We start from the raw sequence: 19031 nt of genomic DNA, 5'->3' as shown, positions 1-19031 counted from the left end.
GAGGAATATAGTTAATAAATGTGTAATATCTTTTATGGTGATAAATCGTAACTAGACATTGTGGTGATCACTTTGAAATGCATAAAAATATTACGTCAATGTTGATCAACAGGAATTAACAGTGTTGTAGAACAATTGTATTTCAAAAACAAACTCATAGGAAAAACATCAGACTTTTGGTTACCAGATGTAAGCAGAGGGAGCAAGGAGAACTGGTTGAAGGCAGTCAAAAGGTACAAATGTCTTCGGACTTCCCTGGTGGTCCAGTGGTTAAGACTGCACTTCCCCCGCATGGGGCACAGGTCCAACCCCTGGTCTGGGAAGTTCTACATGCCAACCAGTTCACCCCTGCCCCCCCAAAATGTATAAACTTCCACTTATAAAGAAGACCGAGGGGTATATTGGAGAAGAAAATGGCAACCCACTCCAGTGTTCTTGCCTGGAGAATCTCAGGGATGGGGCAGCCTAGTGGGCTGCCGTCTATGGGGTCGCACAGTTGGACACGACCAAAGCTATTTAGCAGCAGCAGCAGGGGTATATTATACATGATAAATATAAACAACACTGTTTATGTGTGCACTTAGTCGTGTCTGACTCTTTGTAACCCCACAGACTGTGGCCCACCAGGCTCCTCTGTCTGTGGGATTTCCCAGGCAAGAATACTGGAGTGGGTTGCCAATTTCTTTTACAGGGGATCTTTCTGACCCAGGAATCAAAAATGAGTTTACTTCGTCTCCTGCACTAGCAGGTGAATTCTTTACCACTGCACCACCTGGGAGGCCATAAGTAACACTGCTGTATGTCACATATGAAAGTTGTTAGCAGAGTAAATCCCAAGTGTTCTCACTAGAAAAATATTTTTAATTAAAAAAATTTATGTTTACTAAGCTTATTGTGAGGTCATTATGCTGTATACACCTTAAAATTATAGAGCTGTATGTCAATTATACCTCAATGAAATTGGAAGAAAATCCCCTTAAACTCATTATCCAAGAAACCACACTATTTCTTTATGTAGCTTTCTAGTCTTTTTAAAAACTTTTTACTATTCATTTTTGATGTTGACACGTCCTCCATTCTCTGGTTGGTTCAAGTTTACGATGCACTCACCCCTGGTAGGCAGACCAAACCAACAGCAGCATCGTCTCAGCCTGTTCCTCAACTAACCATCAAGAGGAAGGTTGGCAAGCTCTCCTGGGCTTGGAAAGGAAAATGACATTCTCAGAGTCCTTTCTTCATGTCAGACCCTGGGTTTACATCACTGTTCTGGAGGCATCTAACCTCGGTGACTCCACTGCAGGACACCAGGCTCCCTGGCTGTCTTACGATTTACCATCAGCCAGGGAAAGAGGAGAAGGAAATGGCAACCCACTCCAGTATTCTTGCCCGGAGAATCCCATGGACGGAGGAGCCTGGTGGGCTACAGTCCACAGGTTGCAGAGTTGGACACGACTGAGCGACTTCACTTTCACTTCAGGGAAAGAGGGCGGTGACTGCCCAGGTGTCTGACCGCAGCTGGCCTCATAGCCTGTCCAGACCCTAATTTCTGGTGGTTCAGATCCTGGGGTTTCTTGCATCAGTGGTTAATAACTGAATTCAATCTAATCTTCAAGATGCCATGTTCTCTCCTCAGCCAACCTGCCACCCACCCAAGTGTCTTTAATAAAAGTTAAAATAAGAAATTGCACTTGAGAATATATCACAAGTATATAAAAATAAAACCAAAAGAGAATGAAAAAAAGGAAATCCACCCACTCCCAACAGCCCAGAAAGGAAAACCAGCCAAACCACAGATCACTAGCAATCAGAATTGTCAGAACAAGACTGGCATTCTATTTCCTTATTTGCTATGAGGAAATTTATTAACTAAAACCCATGGTGTCCAATATCCCCTCCCTCCCCCGTGTGTGGTATGTGCTAGAAGCTCTCAGATTACAGGTGCTGACAGTACCTGCTTCCTCTCTGGCAGCCCGTATTGGAGAAGTAGACGGTGTCTCTGAACAGCACTCTGTGATTATTCACTTGGGTCACAAACCTAGTAGTTTCAAACATCCCTCCCAGACTCTCACAAGAGAGGACTAACAGAGAAATCAAATTGTTTCTGGAAGAACTGAAATGCCACATGGCTCCAGGTGGTCCATGCCTGCCAGTCACCCTGAACTGTACTTTAGATTTGACTTGAAGGATCACGTCTTGGTCTTCTTCCCAATAGGTCGAGCTCTTCACCTTGGGCTGCCTTTGATTTGATACACCTGGGGAGGATTCAGCCGCTCCACCCTCACAACACCCCCACTCCTGATCACTAGGTGACCTGAGGGGGAAGAGCGGGGAGAAGCACTAACTCAGAGCAGTTCCAAAGTCTGGGCTCAAACCTGCTTTAGACTCTCAACCACAGGTATGGACGGGTCTCAACTGGGTCTCTCTTCCTCATGACAATATTTGAAGCAATGGCAAGTTTTCTCTTACAAGGTCTGAGCCTTAACACTGCTTCACCACTCATATGTTCCCTGGAGGCTGGATCCCGTGTTTATCTCTGTTCCTCAGATGGGGTGTCTGACACTCAACACAATGCCATGAGCCCGGAACATGGAGACTAATGGCCTCGCCCGACACCACTACCATCAACATTCCCTAACATTCTGATCTCACTGGCAACCACTTCTGGTTCATATTGAGTTGAAGGTTAACTTGCTTACATTTACCTTAATTTTTTCCTTCTTCACTTTGGCCACAGCATATTAATCTGTTTTCTTTGGGTGACATCTTAATTATCTTACCAAATAAATGCCTTGGTTAATTGTCCTACTTTTGTGTCATCTGCAAACCTGAGAATAAGCTTTCTTCCTTTTCATCTCTGCTGGAAAAATATGCAGAATGAGGCAGGGCCCAGGACAGAAGCCTGCGGCATAACAACAGTGCTTTCCCTCCAGCGGGGTGATCGTCCCCTCTCTCTCACCTCTGACAGCCAGCTGTCAGGACCAGAGACCGTCAAATGCTTCAATGAGATCAATACACCCAGTTAGCATCTCCTTGACAGACAGCCCTACCCAAAGAGCAAATGAAGCTGGGCACGACTCCAGCTGAGTCAGCATGAAGACCACATCAGTTTCTTTGACAATTCATCGCAGCTCTAAATTTCATTACTTATTCTCATCAAATACAACTGAAATGTAGGTAGGGGGCCATAATGAATCACTGAATCCAGATTATTTTCCAAGGCCCAGATAAAACTCACTTTCAGAAGAGAGGACCAAGAATTTGTTCACCATCTTGCAATCAAGTGAACATGTAAAAAGGATTAGACTAGTTGGAAAATGTGCCTTGAAAGAGCAGAGTGCAAACTATGAGCTACATTTATTATGCAAACTTGTGTAGCTGTGAAAAACAGTCCAACTACAATGCAGTTTATTTCTGCATTGCAAATGTGAGAAATGTGAAAGCACCATGGAAAGAAAAAAAGTGCTGTATTAATTTATGGTAACAGTTCCTGAAATAAAATATGGCACTAGAGTAATAGTTTTTATGACTCGGCAATAAAAGTTAACAGAGCCAACAATGGTTTTTGTTTAATAATTCTCTTCCGACTCTACAGACATAATTCTGCCTTCACCTTCATCACACTTTCATATGGTTTTAACAGGGGACACACCTCCTCTTCTAAGAATCTCTGTACCTGTCAAAGAGGAAAGCAAATGCAAGACAGAAGAAAACGTTAAAATTTGAGAAATCTGAGAATCCTTTTTTCAATGTCACTTCATAACGCAGAGACTTACTTGGATAAACTTTTATGCCACCGCTGAGCTTCTATTTTTCTCAACTCCCTGCAGAAATCTCTCCCTAAACACAGGCAGTTTGCCCCAGCAGGCTGCTGCTCACCCCACCCCTCCGCCCAAACCAGCCAGCTGTATCCTTTCAGTTGGTCTCACCATTCTCCATCCATTACCAAAGCTAAAACCATCATGCTCCTTCCTTCCTCCCCCTTCAACCAGCTTCCAAGTGACTAACTTACCTTAACAGCCCTTGGACCTGTGCCCTGTGTGCACCTATCTACCCCAGCCTCGGCTCAAAGCCCTCGTCACCAGCTGCTCACCCGCTGCAGCAGCCTCCTTATTGGTCTTCTCACCTCCAGTGTAAGTCCTTCAAATCCAGCACATCAGAGTGTCTCAAATATAAATGATAGGTTCCCATCCGTCTTCTACATTAATCCTAGCTACTCTGGGGGCACCTGACAATCTGGCAACTCTCTCCCACGCTGGACATCCATGCATCTGTCGTCTCTTCACCTCCTGGTGTTCCCTACAAGTAACTCCTACTTGTCCTTAAGATTCAGCTCAGATATCATGTCTTCTGAGAAGTCTTTTCCAACTTCTACTACCCTAGGGCTGTCTCTTTTGTGATCCTAAAAAAGGTGTGCTTCCCTCAATTCTTGCATGAACTTGGTATCACACTGACCTATTTACAAGCCTTTACCGTTAAGTTTTGAGTTCCCTGAAGATAACCATTATCTATTCATCTTTAAAGCACCAGAATTAAATACAGCACCCAAACACAATCTGAGCACCTAGTCTGCACTCAATAAATATTTTTGAATTAGCCCTTGTAATCTTCAAAAGGCCATGAGGAAAAGTGACAAATGTTTGCTGAATACTTACTATGCACCAAGCTAGGCCTTTCAGTCTATCCCATTGGCCAGTAAAAGCAGGAAGTCAAGACTGAACCCGGAGCTGCTACTGTGCTGTGCTTAGTTGCTCAGTCATGTCCAACTCTTTGTGACCCCATGGACTGTAGCCTGGCAGGCTCCTCTGTCCATGGGGATTTTCCAGGCAAGAATATTGGAGTGGGTTTGTATGCCCTCCTCCAGGGGATCTTCCCGACCCAGGGATGGAACCCAGGTCTCCCGCATTGCAAGTGGATTTTTTACTGTCTAAGCCACCAGGGAAGCCCAAGAATACTGGAGTGGGTAGCCTCTCCCTTCTCCAAGGGAACTTCCTGACCCAGGAATCCAACTGGGGTCTCCTGCATTGCAGGTGAAGTCTTCACCAACTGAGTTACCCAGGAAGCCTGAACCCGGAGCTACCTGACAGTAAAACCCAATCTTTGTCCATTACACCACAGGCTCCAGACCAAAGCAGAATTCAGAGAAATCCTCAGGGAGAAATGAACTTAAGGCATTCTCAAAATAACCAAATTTTTAAGTTTTAGATTGCCCTGTGGCTCAGCTGGTAAAGAATCGCCTGCAATGCAGGAGACCTGGGTTCAACCCCTGGGTTGGGAAGATCCCCTGGAGAAGGGAAAGGATACCCGCTCCAGTATTTTGGCTTGGAGAACTCCATGGACTGTTTCGTCCATGGGGTTGCAAAGAATCGGACATAAATGAGCGACTTTCACTTTAAGTTTTAGGCAGCAACCTGCCCTGAATTCTAACTAGCCCCATTCTCATCATACCTCCTATGAAGCAGAAACATAGATTGTACTCCAGGCTCTGCAGCCCAGCGGTATAAACAGAGCATGTTTGGGGAGGACTGCAGCCCCATGGAAATGTTCTGATGCTTACCTGCTGGGATGCACGGCCGGTGAAAGAAGAAGGATCCAGCAAATGGTCCAACTGGGAGTGGATTGGACTGAAGTAGGCATCAGCCTGGATGCGTTCGATGAGGTCATTGTCACCCCCTTCCTGCTTGACCACGGCAGCTGCCTGCTGCGAGAGCACTCTGATTTTCTCATGGCAATCCTGGGAAGACAGGAGGCACTGGGGTCTCACTAACAGCAGGCATTTGAACGTCAATGCTGTTTATGGCTGGTGCTACAAAGGCCTCTTCTAAAGCTTCATGAACCATCTACTCTTATGTCCTGCCCAGTTCCTGGCATTTCCCATGGAAACTAAGACCTAATTTCTTCACTGAAAGCAGACTTTTTCTACAAGTGATTGAGCAAGTCAATTTTTAATTAACTGATTTCACCACCATCACCCTCCAAAGATAAGCCTGTTCTACGACAGTCTGTTGTCACTGTTCTGCACCAATACCGTGACTGAATGGAAGGACAGAAACACCTTCATCCACCCTTCTTCAGGGAGGAGAGCAGGACCAAAGGTGCAGTACTTTCAATTTATGCAGGAGCACAAGGGGCTACACACCTGGCGGTTACCCCCGGCTTTCACCATGGCCATAATGATGTTCTCTGTGGCCATGAAAGGCAGCTCCTGCCGGATGCGCCGCTCAATTACCTGGAAGAGTGAAGCGCCAAGAAGGATGCCTCAGGTTACAAAGTCATACGCACAGTAAGATGTAAACTACGACCAAAATCACGCACAGTGGGGACGTGTTCCCCCATGTCCACGAAGAAAGAGGGTAGAAGAATTTGTCTTATTCTATACTGTATTTTTTAAAGTGAAAGTGAAGTCGCTCAGTCGTGTCTGACTCTTTGCGATCCCGTGGACTGTAGTCTACTAGGCTTCTCTGTCCATGGGATTTTCCAGGCAAGAGTACTGGAGTAGATTGTCATTTCCTTCTCCAGGGGATCTTCCTGGCCCAGGGATCGAACCCAGGTCTCCTGCATTGCAGGCAGACGCTTTACCCTCTGAGCCACCAGGGAAGTCTTCTCATACTCCAGAGTATTATTTTGATTTTAAAAAGGGATACTGACTTCATCAGAAAAATTCCTCAAACCTCAAGTCTGCTCCAGTTCGGGGCCTGACTTCAGGAGCTGAGTACAGAATGGAAACAAACCCATCCGCCTCAGGTACCTACAAATGGGCCAGTGGAACAGTCTACCCCGCCAGCCACAGCAGAGCTGATGACTCAGGCTGGCAGACAGTTTTCAGCCAATTCAAAGTACTGCTTCCTCCCTGGTCTATAAACCGGTCTGCGAACTCCACAGACTTGTTCCCGAGAGCTTGTGTCACAACGTGGAGAGTAAACTCTGGCTGGGAAGCACTCCTCCAACATGTTCACTCCAGAGCACAAAGTCCCACTCTCTGCCACCCCCTCCACCCCCTCTCCAACCCCTCCTGAATGCTGTGCTTTTCAGAGAGGCCTCTTACTTTGGGGTATACCACCAATCCTTCAGAAATGTTCTGCAACGTATTCAGTACAGTATCTGCAGTGAGAAACGCCTCCGCCAAACAGATACGTCTAGAAAAACAAACAGCCAATTCAGTTATCGCTTAAAACAAATAACGATTTCCGTGAAATGCAGGGTGTGTCTCAAGGAGCTGCCCTACTGACGTCTCATGCCAGATGTGCCTCTTGGACAATTCCCTTCAACAGCCTCAATATCCTGATGACCCTTGAATCTACCACCTCTTGCCCAGACCACCTGCCTAGGCGCCAGGCCATACACCTATTTGGGGAGTTCCACCCGGCTCATCGGTAGGTTCCGCAAGCCCAGGACCTAATGCAGATGCTTCTCCACTGCCTCCTGCTCTGCTCCTCACCCTACTCTTCCTCTCCTGCAGCTCCTGCCTCAGGAAAGGGCACCAGCACCCCATCACCATCTAAACCCCCACTCCAGCCAACTGCCCAGGCCAGTCCCCGTGACATCAATTTAGATCCACATCCTCTCCAGTCACACCGGCACCATGCCAGTGTGGGTGTGGATTTTTAAAGCAGCCTCCTAACTTGTTCTGACCAGCATCCTGTCTTATAACTGATTCTCCAAACTGTTGCAGGGTGTTTTAGTGGGCACAGCTGACTAGGTCACAGTTTGCTAAAATACAGCTGATGGCTGACTTCCGAATGAGTTCACGTTTTATTTCCATAAATCCTGGATTATGAACACAATCCAGAGAGTTGGCTTTAACTACTGATCATTTCCTCTCAAGAGATTCCAGCAGAATACAAGCAAATAAGAGTGAATCTGCTTTCAAATAAGTATATACATAAAGCAGAAAGTCACGTGGATGCTGGTACCTTATTAGTAACTACTAATTACTCCTGAACCATCTTGGACCTAATCAAGAGGTCACTGTGCCAAGATACCACAGCTGACACCACCTGCCATCAGAACAACATCTACCCTCGTTTTCAGGCCCAGAAGGCCCTTCATAAACCGGCTACTTTCCATGAGCATTCCCACCTCATTTCTTGCCACAGACTTCATCCTCCAGGGCTACCTGACTCCAGTAACTAACTCTCCAAACCGTTCTTTCTCCTGCCTTTGTGCTTTATACGTGCTTCCAATTTCGTTTCACATGATAAATGCCTAGATTTCTTCAGTCTACGGCACTGCCTCCTTGTGAAGCTTCCCTCGACTCCTCCCAACCCCCGCCTTTGCCCCTGCAAGGATACCCTGTACATATTCTAACACACATCACACTGTACCATGTTCCTGCCTCCCTGTTAAGACTCCAGGCTCCTACAGACAAGGAGGGAATACAGGGATGCCCTGTAGTCCTGTTGCTCCCAGGCCCTCTGTGCCCTCTGACAGCTTGCTGTGTGTGCTGCCCCTTTCACTGACCGGTTGGCACTGTCATCGAGAGTGCGTTCAAACCACTGCACAGATGCCGTCTGCAAGGGGTCCAAGGCGAGGGTCATCAGGTGCCGGGCCAGGCTGCAGCACCGCTCTGAGCGCATAGGGTTCCGCTTGTATGGCATTGCACTTGAGCCTGCCCGTGTAAAGGACAAGAAGCAAAGGCAGGAAGACCTCAGGGGACAGTGCGAGGCCGAGCAGGCTGCTGGCTGAACTGCTCACATGTGCCCACAAACCCGCTGCATCTCGCGGTGTTCCCAGGTCTCCACACGACACTCACCGATCTGCTGTTTTTCAAAGGGCTCCTCCATCTCCTTGAGGTTTGCCAGGAGTCGTATGTCCGTACAAATCTGAGGGAAGCGGGGGCACAAGTGTCACCCACATTATCAGTACTTGGGGGGTCCAGGCAGGGGCTAGACTGATGGAGGAGGTGAGCTCTTCAGGTGCTGCCACCGAGCTGACCGTCAGCACGGAAATGTTCTGGTGAAACACTGCTTAAGATATCACGAGCAGACCATGGCAAGATGAACTTAAGGAGAATGCTGGAACCAATCCTTTTTCACACACCTTCACTTAAGAGGCTCCCCTGAGAGACCCAAATTACTAACAGCGCTATCTGACATCTCTTGAGAGCATGATGAAGTCAGAACCTGAGGCTGGGGGGTCAGTCTGTGGTGCCGACTACCCACTGCTGCCTCCACTTACCTTGTGCACCGATGCCCCCAAGCTAGCCAGCACAGAGAGCACCTCAATATCTACTTTTCGTGTATAGGTCTGCCCTGTGATGATAAAAGCCCTAGAAATAAACAGAAAAGAGCTTTAAGTGAAAATATTTCAAAATATAACTGTGTCAGACAAGTGAGCCAACGCAGACCCTAAGCAAAGGCTTGGTCTCACTGAGGTATTACGTTGCACTCAGTCCAAGACTGCACTGATTAGTGGCTCCAGGAAGAAACTGTACTTCCCACCCCACTTTTTACTAAACCCAAGCGGCCACCCTGACCCAAGGAGGAAACATTCCAGCAAGCCTCTGTTCTGCTGCAGCCCAGTGAAGTGCCTGAAACAAGGAGCCAACGTGGGGGGGTGAGGAGGGGTGAGGGGTGAGGGACGACTTCCCTTGTGGTCCACTGGCTAAGACTCTGTGCTCCCAATCCAGGGGGCCAGGTTGGATCCCTGGTCAAGGAACCAGATCCCACATACCACAATTAAGAGTTCACATGACTCAAGCAAGACCCATCGCAGCCAAAGAAAGAAATATTTTACATAACAACAACAACAAAAACAAGGAACCACAGGGGAGCCTGGGGGCCCCTGAAGCAAAAAGACAGACTGAGACCAACCTGTCAGAGGCCTTTAGTAAAAACAAAACCAAAACAACACAGGTAAGGCTATTCTCCTGAACTCACAACTAAACAGCTCCTTTTTTCTGAAAAATTATAAGGAATATAATAGAATCCAGGAAACAAAACCACACCAGAGATAGAAGGAAATGGGTGGAAAGACACAGAAAAGGGAAAAAAAAAAAAGAACAGCTAAGGCCAAATCTGGAGGGACACTGCCTTTTATTACCTAACAGGGAGGCAGACACTTTCCCCACTCACCTACCTCTTGAATCCTGCCTTTTCTGTCACCATCTTGTCAAGCTGTTCTACCTTGGGAAGAAAAGACATCCCCATAGAAATCCAGGCATGTCTAGTATGAAAGCATCCTGACACGTCATCCTGCTCAGGTTTATGCCTTCAGTACCTTTCCAGTTGAGACTGTACCCACCCCAAGATCCATCGCTCCCACCATCCTGGGGGGCAGCTTTGTTTCTGGTGCTCCCACAGTTGGGTCTGTCTCACCCAGGTCACTCTCTAAGCACACCTTTTGGTCATCTCCCTCGAAGAGCTGCAGGAAGCTGGCCTGGGTGCCAGTGGTACCCTTCACGCCTCGGAAGCGCAGCTCATCCCGGACACGCTTCAGGTTCTGGAGATCCATGCACAGATCCTGAATCCAGAGACAGCAACGTTTCCCAACTGTGGTCAGCTGAGCAGGCCTGAACACAACCCAAGGAGAACACACAGAAGTCTCAAACCAATGACTTGTTTCATAAAACCTTCGTTGCTTCTTCTAATAATCACTGTTACCCCTGGGAAGGGAAAGAATTAAAGTGAAGACATACAAGAGCTAAAAAACTTAAGCAAATACTAGTTAAGCAGATTCAATGTCATTTATAAATATTCAAAGGTTATAAAACTAAAGGGCCACTAGCATAGCTCTTGCTTCAGCATCAAGAGGCACTATAAGGGCAGAGACAATGTCTGCTTTGTTTGTCCCTAGATCTTGGCAAGAAATACACACATAACAAACACTTGCCGAGCATCTAATGTGTTGCTGGTATTGGAAATACAACAAAGAACAGAACAGACCAAGTCCCTGTCTAGTGGAGCTCATACTGTAGTGTAAAAAAGTAAACAAGATAACCGCTCATTTAAAAAATGCTATCAGAAAGTAAAACGAGGACACTGGAGACTGTGGCTCTAGACTGGCAGGAAAGAAAGGACTTTGGAAAGAGTCGAGACCCGATGAAGACTGAGCTGAGCAGCAGAGAACAACCTGGAAACACGCACAATCAGACAACTCTAACTTAACGGCTAATGGCTTTGTCTTCAGTCTAAATCAAAGCCAGCCCACAGCAGGTCTGTTTATAACATAAAACGCGATTATGAAAAAACTATAGTAAAGCCAGAGTTCTAATAGATTACCTAGCCTTCTCTATTAGGCGAATGATGCTGACAGCTGGCAACAGGAAGGTAGCCCACTAAGAATGTCCAAAGCAGACACATAGTCCCAAATTGATCTTTAGGTAGTTTTCCTTAAATAGATTATTGGTATAATAAAGAAAAGAAATTTGCATAGACCTATTCACAGCAGCCTTACACATAACAGCAACAGAGTGGAAAGAATCCAAATGTCCAGCAGATAAACAGATAAAAGGTGAACAGATAAAAGGTAGCATATCCATATAATGGTATGTTATTTGGCTGTAAAAGACATTAAGTAATGACACATGCTACAACATGGATGAACACTGAAAATGCTATGTTAAGTGAAATGAAGCCAGTCACAAGGAGATGAGTATTACATGATTCTACTTGATTGAAGTGTTCAAGAGACAAATCCACAAACAGAAAACAGATTTGTGGTTGCCAGGAGGGAGGGAATGGGGAGATGGGAGGGACTGCTAAAGGGTCTTTTGAGGGCAGGGTGATGGAAATATTCTGAAATTACACACTGGTAATGACTGCATAAACTCTCTAAATACACAAAAATTGGGTGAATTTTATGGTATATCAGTTGTATCTCAATAAAGCTGTTTCTTTTTAATTGCAGGTACTGATCCATTCTGAGTCGAGATCTATGCATCAATACCATTTTCTGAATTCCTAACACCTGCTAACTGTGGCAGCAGACACTTCTCATTCCACCATCCCTAAAGGAATACCGGAATGGCTGTATTCCCTGAACACTCTCTAGCAGATGCCGAAGGAGAGTCACAACACAGGTGATGCCAGGTGTGGAGAGACAAAGCACAGAGGGCAACCTTTGTCATGGCTCAGCCACACACACGGAGCAACAACCCCCTCACATGAACAAATTCTCCTGGTTTCTGCAACCAATAATGTAGGCCCTAATTTTAAGGAAGGTTAAATTAAACTCAATAGGCTTTCCTAAGTTACAGGAGATGATATCCTTGTTGCCATAGCAATACCTACCCCATCAAAACATAAGGCAGATGCCAATACACCACGACTCAAATATCATCACTTGAAACCTGCCACTAGCAATCCAAAAATGACATCATCGGCTTTAAAAAAGGGTTTTACTTGGTAATCATAAAAATGCTTGCACATTAAAAAAAAAAAAAGCCAAAGTAGTCAGTATTTACATCTTGGTGCACCTTCCAATCTTTGTACAGTTTACATGCTGTCTTTTCCCCACATTGACCTACATGCATTCCCATGTCTTATTAATCTAACAAGCATCATTTTGCTGGCTGTGTATTATTTTAACCTATGTATATACTACAGTCTTATTTAATTATTCTCTTATTCTTGGACATTTATAGATTGTTTCCAAGGCTACCATCATAAATAATATTACAACAATGATCTTTGTACATACAGCTTTTTCCGTAATTTGGATTACTTGCATTAAATACTCAAGAATGGAATCACTGAATCAAGAACACTTTCTTGAGAGGCAGAGTGGAAACAGATCTAAGAAGGGAGCAATCAAGAGTGCCCCCTTCCTGGGGCACAAGGCTGGGAGAGCCCCTCTCCTTCCCACTCACACCACAGGGAGGTACCCACCTAAACTCTGGTCCTTCATAGTTACCCCAACTAGCTGTTTGTTACCCTGACCTGGAGAACCACCTGGGTTGATTCTACCAACCAGCACTGATTCCTGGAGTGGGAAAGAAAGGATCAGGCCCTGTGACCTAAATAGGATCTGCTTTCCAACTTCCTATCACTAAAAGATTTCCCTGTAGGCAAAGGGGATACCAGAAGTGTTAAGAGTATTAACAGCAACAACAAAAAGAGAATACTTTCTGAATACGTATCTGTATACATAGTTTTCAGTGAAACGAACCATTAGATTTACTCTCTCAGCAGTACAGCTTTTAAGGTAGGTATAAGGTTCATTCCTCATAGGCATCCCAAGTGCTTATATTTTGAGTTTTCTTAATCTCAAGGTTACCATGGAGAAGGGAGAACTGAAAGAATAAATGGAAGCTGGATGCCCATAAATAAGCCCAATCCCCAAGAGGTAACCCTCTCACTTACTGGAAATGTGTGAAACCTAAGGTGGGGAGATCGGCTCGTTCCTTGGCAAAGTCGGCAAGCCGAGAGATCACCCTGGCAAGCTGCAAGGAAGACGGTGTGGGAGAAAGACAGTGAATTCAGGCTGAGCACTGCATAAACAGAACTAAACTTGGAGACAAATTCATCTACAATTACACTTCAGCTCACAGAAGGCAGAGGCCACATTTTTTCATCTTTGTATCTTAAAGCACCAAACAACGTTCAAAAACTGAGCTGACTACCTAAAATGCCACAAATTATTTCTGCAGAGTTTTAAGAAAACTGGCACGCTCATGAAGAAAAACAGACAAAATCATAATCTGACCCACACATTCCAGCAATAAGCTGCTGGTTACACTTCCCTCACTTTAAAAGCACTAACTCATACAGTATTTTAACTCAAGAAGAGACAATTAGTCCTAGAGATCAGATCTAGGATCATTCATCTGAGTACACAGTAACTTATTTAGATCTATTCTGTGCTGATTTATTCAAGGTGGTACCCATCTCCTGTCACAGGGAATCTTAGGACTGGCAGGAAATTTGTCAACTTCTCACCTTTGGCAAAAGCAGGTCAAATGCATTTCTGAGAATAATCAGGTCCTGCAAGGAAAAATGCAGTCACCTTACATTAATCAGCTTCGCCCAAACGTTATGACCTAACACTTTACAGCCGTCACATCTGGGTTTCTTAGCTAGTTGCCTATCTTACTTTCAGCAATACACTGTGCAAGTCAGAAGCTGCTAACAGAACTTTTCTGATTACTGCCTTAAAAGCCTACCAACTGAGAGAGCAGTACTGCTAGGATCTATAAGCACAAAGCCTTTATACTTATAACGCCCTATTTATGGGGTATCTAACTTAACTGGAAAATGATAAGGGGCAGCCCTGTCATGAATATGACAAAGATGTCCAGGTCAACAGGGTTTCCATCTTCCTGGACAATAGCATTTGAGTTTCTGAGAAGACTCTGCAGGGCACATTCCATTAGTTTCTGCTCCCTTTTCTTTCCATGTCTGTTATTGCTAACAACAAAAAAGGCATGAACTAAAGGATCTAGGTTTAGGAAATTTAACGCTGTTCTTGGGGGAGTGAGATGATGTAAGTGTTGCAAGCAACTCCAACACATGCTTGAGACGGTAACTGTTAAGCCCAACTACATGCTGGATACTTTAAAAAAGCATACTCCAAGTTAGAGGACTGCTCTTCTCTCATTATCTGACTAATTATACACAGATGCCTTTAATTATGTACCACTTTAGACAAAAAAAAGTTATGTGGGGGCAACTTAAAAACTACTGGCTTCTTTCTGAACTGGAAGTGTATCTGGAAACTAACTTCTAGTCCCCCAGGTACACTGTGACTAGGGCAGAGGTTTGGAGTCATTGTACCTAGGTCTGTAGCCTTTCCAGGTTGGGCAGGTTCTTCAACCTCTTTAAGTTTCCTCATCTGTGGAGGTGGGGATTATAAAGCCAGAGCCAAAGACTTTATATTCTGAATCCATTTACATGAAATTTCAAGAAAAGACACAACTATAGACACAAAAAGCAGGTCTCAGCAGTCGTTTGGGACTGGAAGCAGGAGTGGGGACTGATGGCAAACAAGCAAGACAGACCGTCTTGGGATGAGGGGTGTGTTCTAAAACTAGCGTGTGATGAGGCTGAATGTTGCATAAATTTATTAAAGCTCACTGAACTATCCATCTAAAATGGGTGAATTTATGGTATTAAATTATACCTTAATAAAGTTATTTTAAAATGGAAACAACAGCATCTATTATGCCTGTTGTGACGAAAAAATGAATACATATGAAGTGCTCACCTAGTAAACTCTTAGGCAAATGCCTGCTTGTTACTGTTTCATGTTTGACTATGAGACACTTTTGCTAGTTAAAGGATTTAAGAATTATAATGCAATTACCTTTTCTTTTCAGAAGTTACAGCGAAGAGTTATAAAGGACTTTGGAAAGAAAATCCCTTTGGAAAAGTACTTTGGCCACTAAAATGCTAAGCTCTCAAGCTATGTCCAGTATACTGATGTATATAGGCAGTATCTGTACATCATTTTATGGAGGTCATTAGGGGCTTACAGTTTAGACTGGAAGGATACCAAAAGCAGAAACTTCCTGAGCACTGAGATCCTAAGACCTATGGAGTCACTTCCTAAAATGGACAAAATCCATTAAAATGTATCAATGCATTATAAAGCCTGAGTCCTAGTGGACACAGAACAGCATGGGCTCCTACTGTATTGTCTCCCACATAGCAGGAGGTGGCGCCAAGATGGATAATGCCAGCAGCTTTGGGGCAGCAGTGGGCAAACGTGTGCACGTGGGCCATCACATCATGTCGTAACTGCTTCTCCTCTTCAGCTGCCATCTTGAAGTCGATGTTGTCCAGGTTAGATTTCATCTCCTGGATTTGTTCCTCTGTGACAGGCAAACCCAGTGTCTGCAGAAGAGGCAAAATAAAATGAAATAACTTCTTATGTCACATTATTTGATGGGAATGACAGCAAAAAACAACACTGATTCATGTTACTGTTTATGCCCTACCTTCCAATTCTTAAACTAAAACTTGGGGCAGTTAAACTAAAAGGACATGGGGAGGAAGAGACAACTATCTTTTTAAAAATTTTGGCTGCGCTGGGCCTTTGTTGTGGCATGTGGGCCCTTTTTGAGGGCACGGGCTCAGCAGTTGCAGTGCTTAAGCTTAGTTGCCCTGCTGCCTGTGGGATCTTACCTCCCTGACCAGGGATTGAACCTGCATCTCCTGCATTGGAAGGTGGATTCTTACCCACTGGACCACCACGGAAGTCCCCAGGAAGCTTTCTAAATGAATCATGGCAAGTCATATTCTAAGTAAACTCCAATATACACAACAATGTAGTCCTGATTTCCATTCCTTCTGCCCCCAACATCTCTGCTCACTCCCTCACAGGTTCTGGTCTCTGGGCTCAAATGCCATCTCCTCAGAGAGGCTTTCCTGACATCAATACGAAACACCCTTCTTCGGTGTCACTCGCTATCCCTTTAACCTGGTTTTATTTAGAGCACTTACTGCCATATGACATTTTTACACATCTTTTAGCCTGTCTCTCCTCTCTAGAATGTATAGACTCCCTGAAAGGACAGCTTTGTGGTATTTATTGCTTAGGCTCTTTAGTGCTTGGCTCTTAAGTGCCCAGAGTGTGGGATCCCGGCCACAGCTTTATATCTTATCTAGTTGGATTTAGTCAGAGAAACCGAAATTAGCAACGCTGTTAGTAGCTCTGCCAACAAATTATGTGCAGCGAATTCAGTGCAACTGAAAGCAATTCCAGGAGATATTAATGAGAAAATAAACACACCAACATCTCACATTCATCCATCACTGAATAAAATCAGGCTGACAAAAAACAGCTGGCAGCCCACTGGCAGCTCAGAACCCTGGAGCCAAGTGCTAAGTATGTACACTGGTGAATTTTACCCAAACCTCACTTCAAAGTCCCAAGGCCTGGTCCTGAGAAGGAGCTCACATCTTAAGACCTATCTAGTCATATGTGGCTATTTACATTTAAACTAGTGAAAATTCAGTTCCTTAGTCACACTACATCTGGCCAAGCTGCCTTGGATCTTTGAGCGAAGACATCGTAGGGCTCCTCCCAAAACAGAACAGCAGGGGGCAGTGTGGTCAAACTGCTTCCTCCCCAAGCAACGCATCCTCAAAATCCAAGGCGAATTTTTTGCGCTTGCCCTAGTTTCTCATTCCTCAAGTTTGTTTGTTTGTTTTTTTTAAACTATTAAATTGTTATGTACTTCCTGCTGTTCATTTTGACACCCTAGCTAATAGATAATACAGACTCAGGAGATATCAAAATTGGATGCATTTCAGGCACTGTGTAGACTGGGCAGAGGAAAGGATACATACTGACTCTACATTTCAATTCCAGCTTGAAGTTCTTACAAGCTATGGTGACTGGCACCAGCCTCATCTACACGGAATACCAAGTAAAACAGAAAACAGAGTAGATGCTGCTGCTGCTGCTGCTGCTGCTAAGTCCCTTCAGTCCTGTCTGACTCTGTGCGACCCCGTAGGTAACAAATGACAACACACTTCATGTCCTGATCTACTATTATTGTTATCCGAGCTCTGTTTATGAAATCTGTGCCTTCATTTTATCCTCTGTAAAACAGGAATCACATGCTTATAAAGAATTGTTTTGAGAATTAGTAAATTAATTTTTAAGGTCTTCAAACTGCTGAGCACACATAGCAGGCACTGTAGAAATGTCTGCTAGCATTTAAAAAAATTTTTTTATTGGAGTATAGTTGCTTTAAAAGAATGTGTTAGTTTCAGGTGAAAAGCAAAATCAATCAGTTATCATATATCCATCCACTTTTTTAGATTCTTTTCCTATATAAGCCATTACAGAGTACTGTGTCTGCTAGTGTCATGTACTACTTTATTTCTTGAGCAAGGTGATAGGAAGGGTGTAAAATTTAGGAAGAAAGTTTCCTGTTCGGGGACCCTATACCTTGGTCCTAGGTAGGTACTCAGATTGTTTCTGAGGTTACTAAATGTCATTTCGGAGAGGACTGCCATCTTGCTTGTGTGGCATTTTCCTCGGAAACTTTATAGCTCTCTGGATCACTCTCATGCTTCCTTCAGCGCTTCTGTGAAGATCCTTCTGGGGCTATTTCTGAAACCGCTCGGCAGAATACCTCTACATGAAGCTCTCAGAACCCATAACTCGCATCTAATAACCCCCTACCCTGATTCTCTCTCCCCAGAGACAAAAAAAGGCAGTCTAGTGAAGAAGAAAAAATGGCCCAGGAAATGTGTATTTTGCAGTGACAGGTCTCTGACTACACAGAGGCATGTGGAGGGCGAGGTGGCTGGGCGTTCAGTTAGGCTTTGCATGGTCATGGGTTCACACCGGGTTCCTTTATTTATAGGAGTGCTAACTCGCTTCAGTCATTTCCGACTCTTGGCGACTCCTGGACTGTATAGCCCGCTAGGCTCCTCTCTCCATCGGATTCTCTAGGCAAGAATACTGGAGTGGGTTGTCATAATGGTTAGAAGCAAATATCTCACTGGCACATCATCGAGGCTTGGTCTTCTCTCCTATAACGTGGGAAACCGCGCCCTAGTCTGCAAAGTCTTTCTGAGTTAACCGGGTAAAGATGTGTGCAGAAGCGAGCACAACCGCACAGAAGGAGCACTCGGCGGTGCACTCCTACAGGAACCGCCAAGACTTACTCCCGGAAACGGTAACTGCACTTCTCGCCGCCCACCGTCCATCTCCAACCCTCCACCATTAAAACGTGTGAGGTAACAGGTGGCGACTGCTGGGCCTCCTGCCCTGGCCTTCCTGGGGCCGTTCCTCCGGAAAGGGAACACCTGGCCGAAAATAGCGGGGCAGCTGCCTGGGGAGGCTCAGCCCGCGCACTAAGTCCCAGCCTGGCACGTGCAGGGCGGGGCCCGCCTCCAGATGCGTTACCTGCTCGGCCTCCGCCAGCCATAGCCAGAGCTGCCGCCAGGTCCGGAATTTGTACTTGTCGCTAAACAGGAAGCACATCTCCGGGCTGGCATAACGGGAAGCAAGCGGCGAGCGATAGCTATCGTACTCACAGGCCGCCTCCCGCCCGCCACAGTCGCCCCCTGCGGCCATCCCGGACTCTGGACCCCGCCGGAGCTGACTGGGTCAGCGAGGGCGGAAGCGGAAGTCTGTGG

General features: G+C 45.3%; 1 protein-coding gene across 4 annotated transcripts; it reads right to left on the bottom strand.

Annotated features, from left to right (window-relative positions):
* Positions 1 to 3540: 3540 nt before the first annotated feature.
* ADSL (adenylosuccinate lyase) lies at positions 3541 to 18995 on the bottom strand. 4 transcript variants are annotated; one of them, XM_004007004.6, is made up of 13 exons: positions 18799 to 18995; positions 15564 to 15767; positions 13875 to 13919; positions 13299 to 13378; positions 10336 to 10507; positions 10075 to 10121; positions 9175 to 9265; positions 8750 to 8819; positions 8458 to 8605; positions 7043 to 7133; positions 6137 to 6226; positions 5555 to 5731; positions 3541 to 3673 (listed from the first exon to the last, which is right to left on the bottom strand). In XM_004007004.6, exons 1-13 carry the CDS (start codon positions 18967 to 18969, stop codon positions 3587 to 3589), a joined length of 1473 nt encoding a protein of 490 aa, XP_004007053.1. In that variant the 5' UTR covers positions 18970 to 18995; the 3' UTR covers positions 3541 to 3586. The 4 variants fall into 4 exon arrangements, with proteins under 4 accessions (XP_004007053.1, XP_012031067.1, XP_060269553.1 ...); XM_012175677.5 differs by having other exon boundaries at positions 18930 to 18995; XM_060413570.1 differs by having other exon boundaries at positions 3541 to 5731.
* Positions 18996 to 19031: the final 36 nt, after the last annotated feature.

Source organism: Ovis aries, chromosome 3, assembly GCF_016772045.2.
Source record: "Ovis aries strain OAR_USU_Benz2616 breed Rambouillet chromosome 3, ARS-UI_Ramb_v3.0, whole genome shotgun sequence".
In the NCBI taxonomy this organism is placed as follows: Eukaryota; Metazoa; Chordata; class Mammalia; order Artiodactyla; family Bovidae; genus Ovis; species Ovis aries.
Note: the sequence above shows the minus strand (reverse complement) of the source record. Positions and strands in the feature narration are given on the sequence as shown.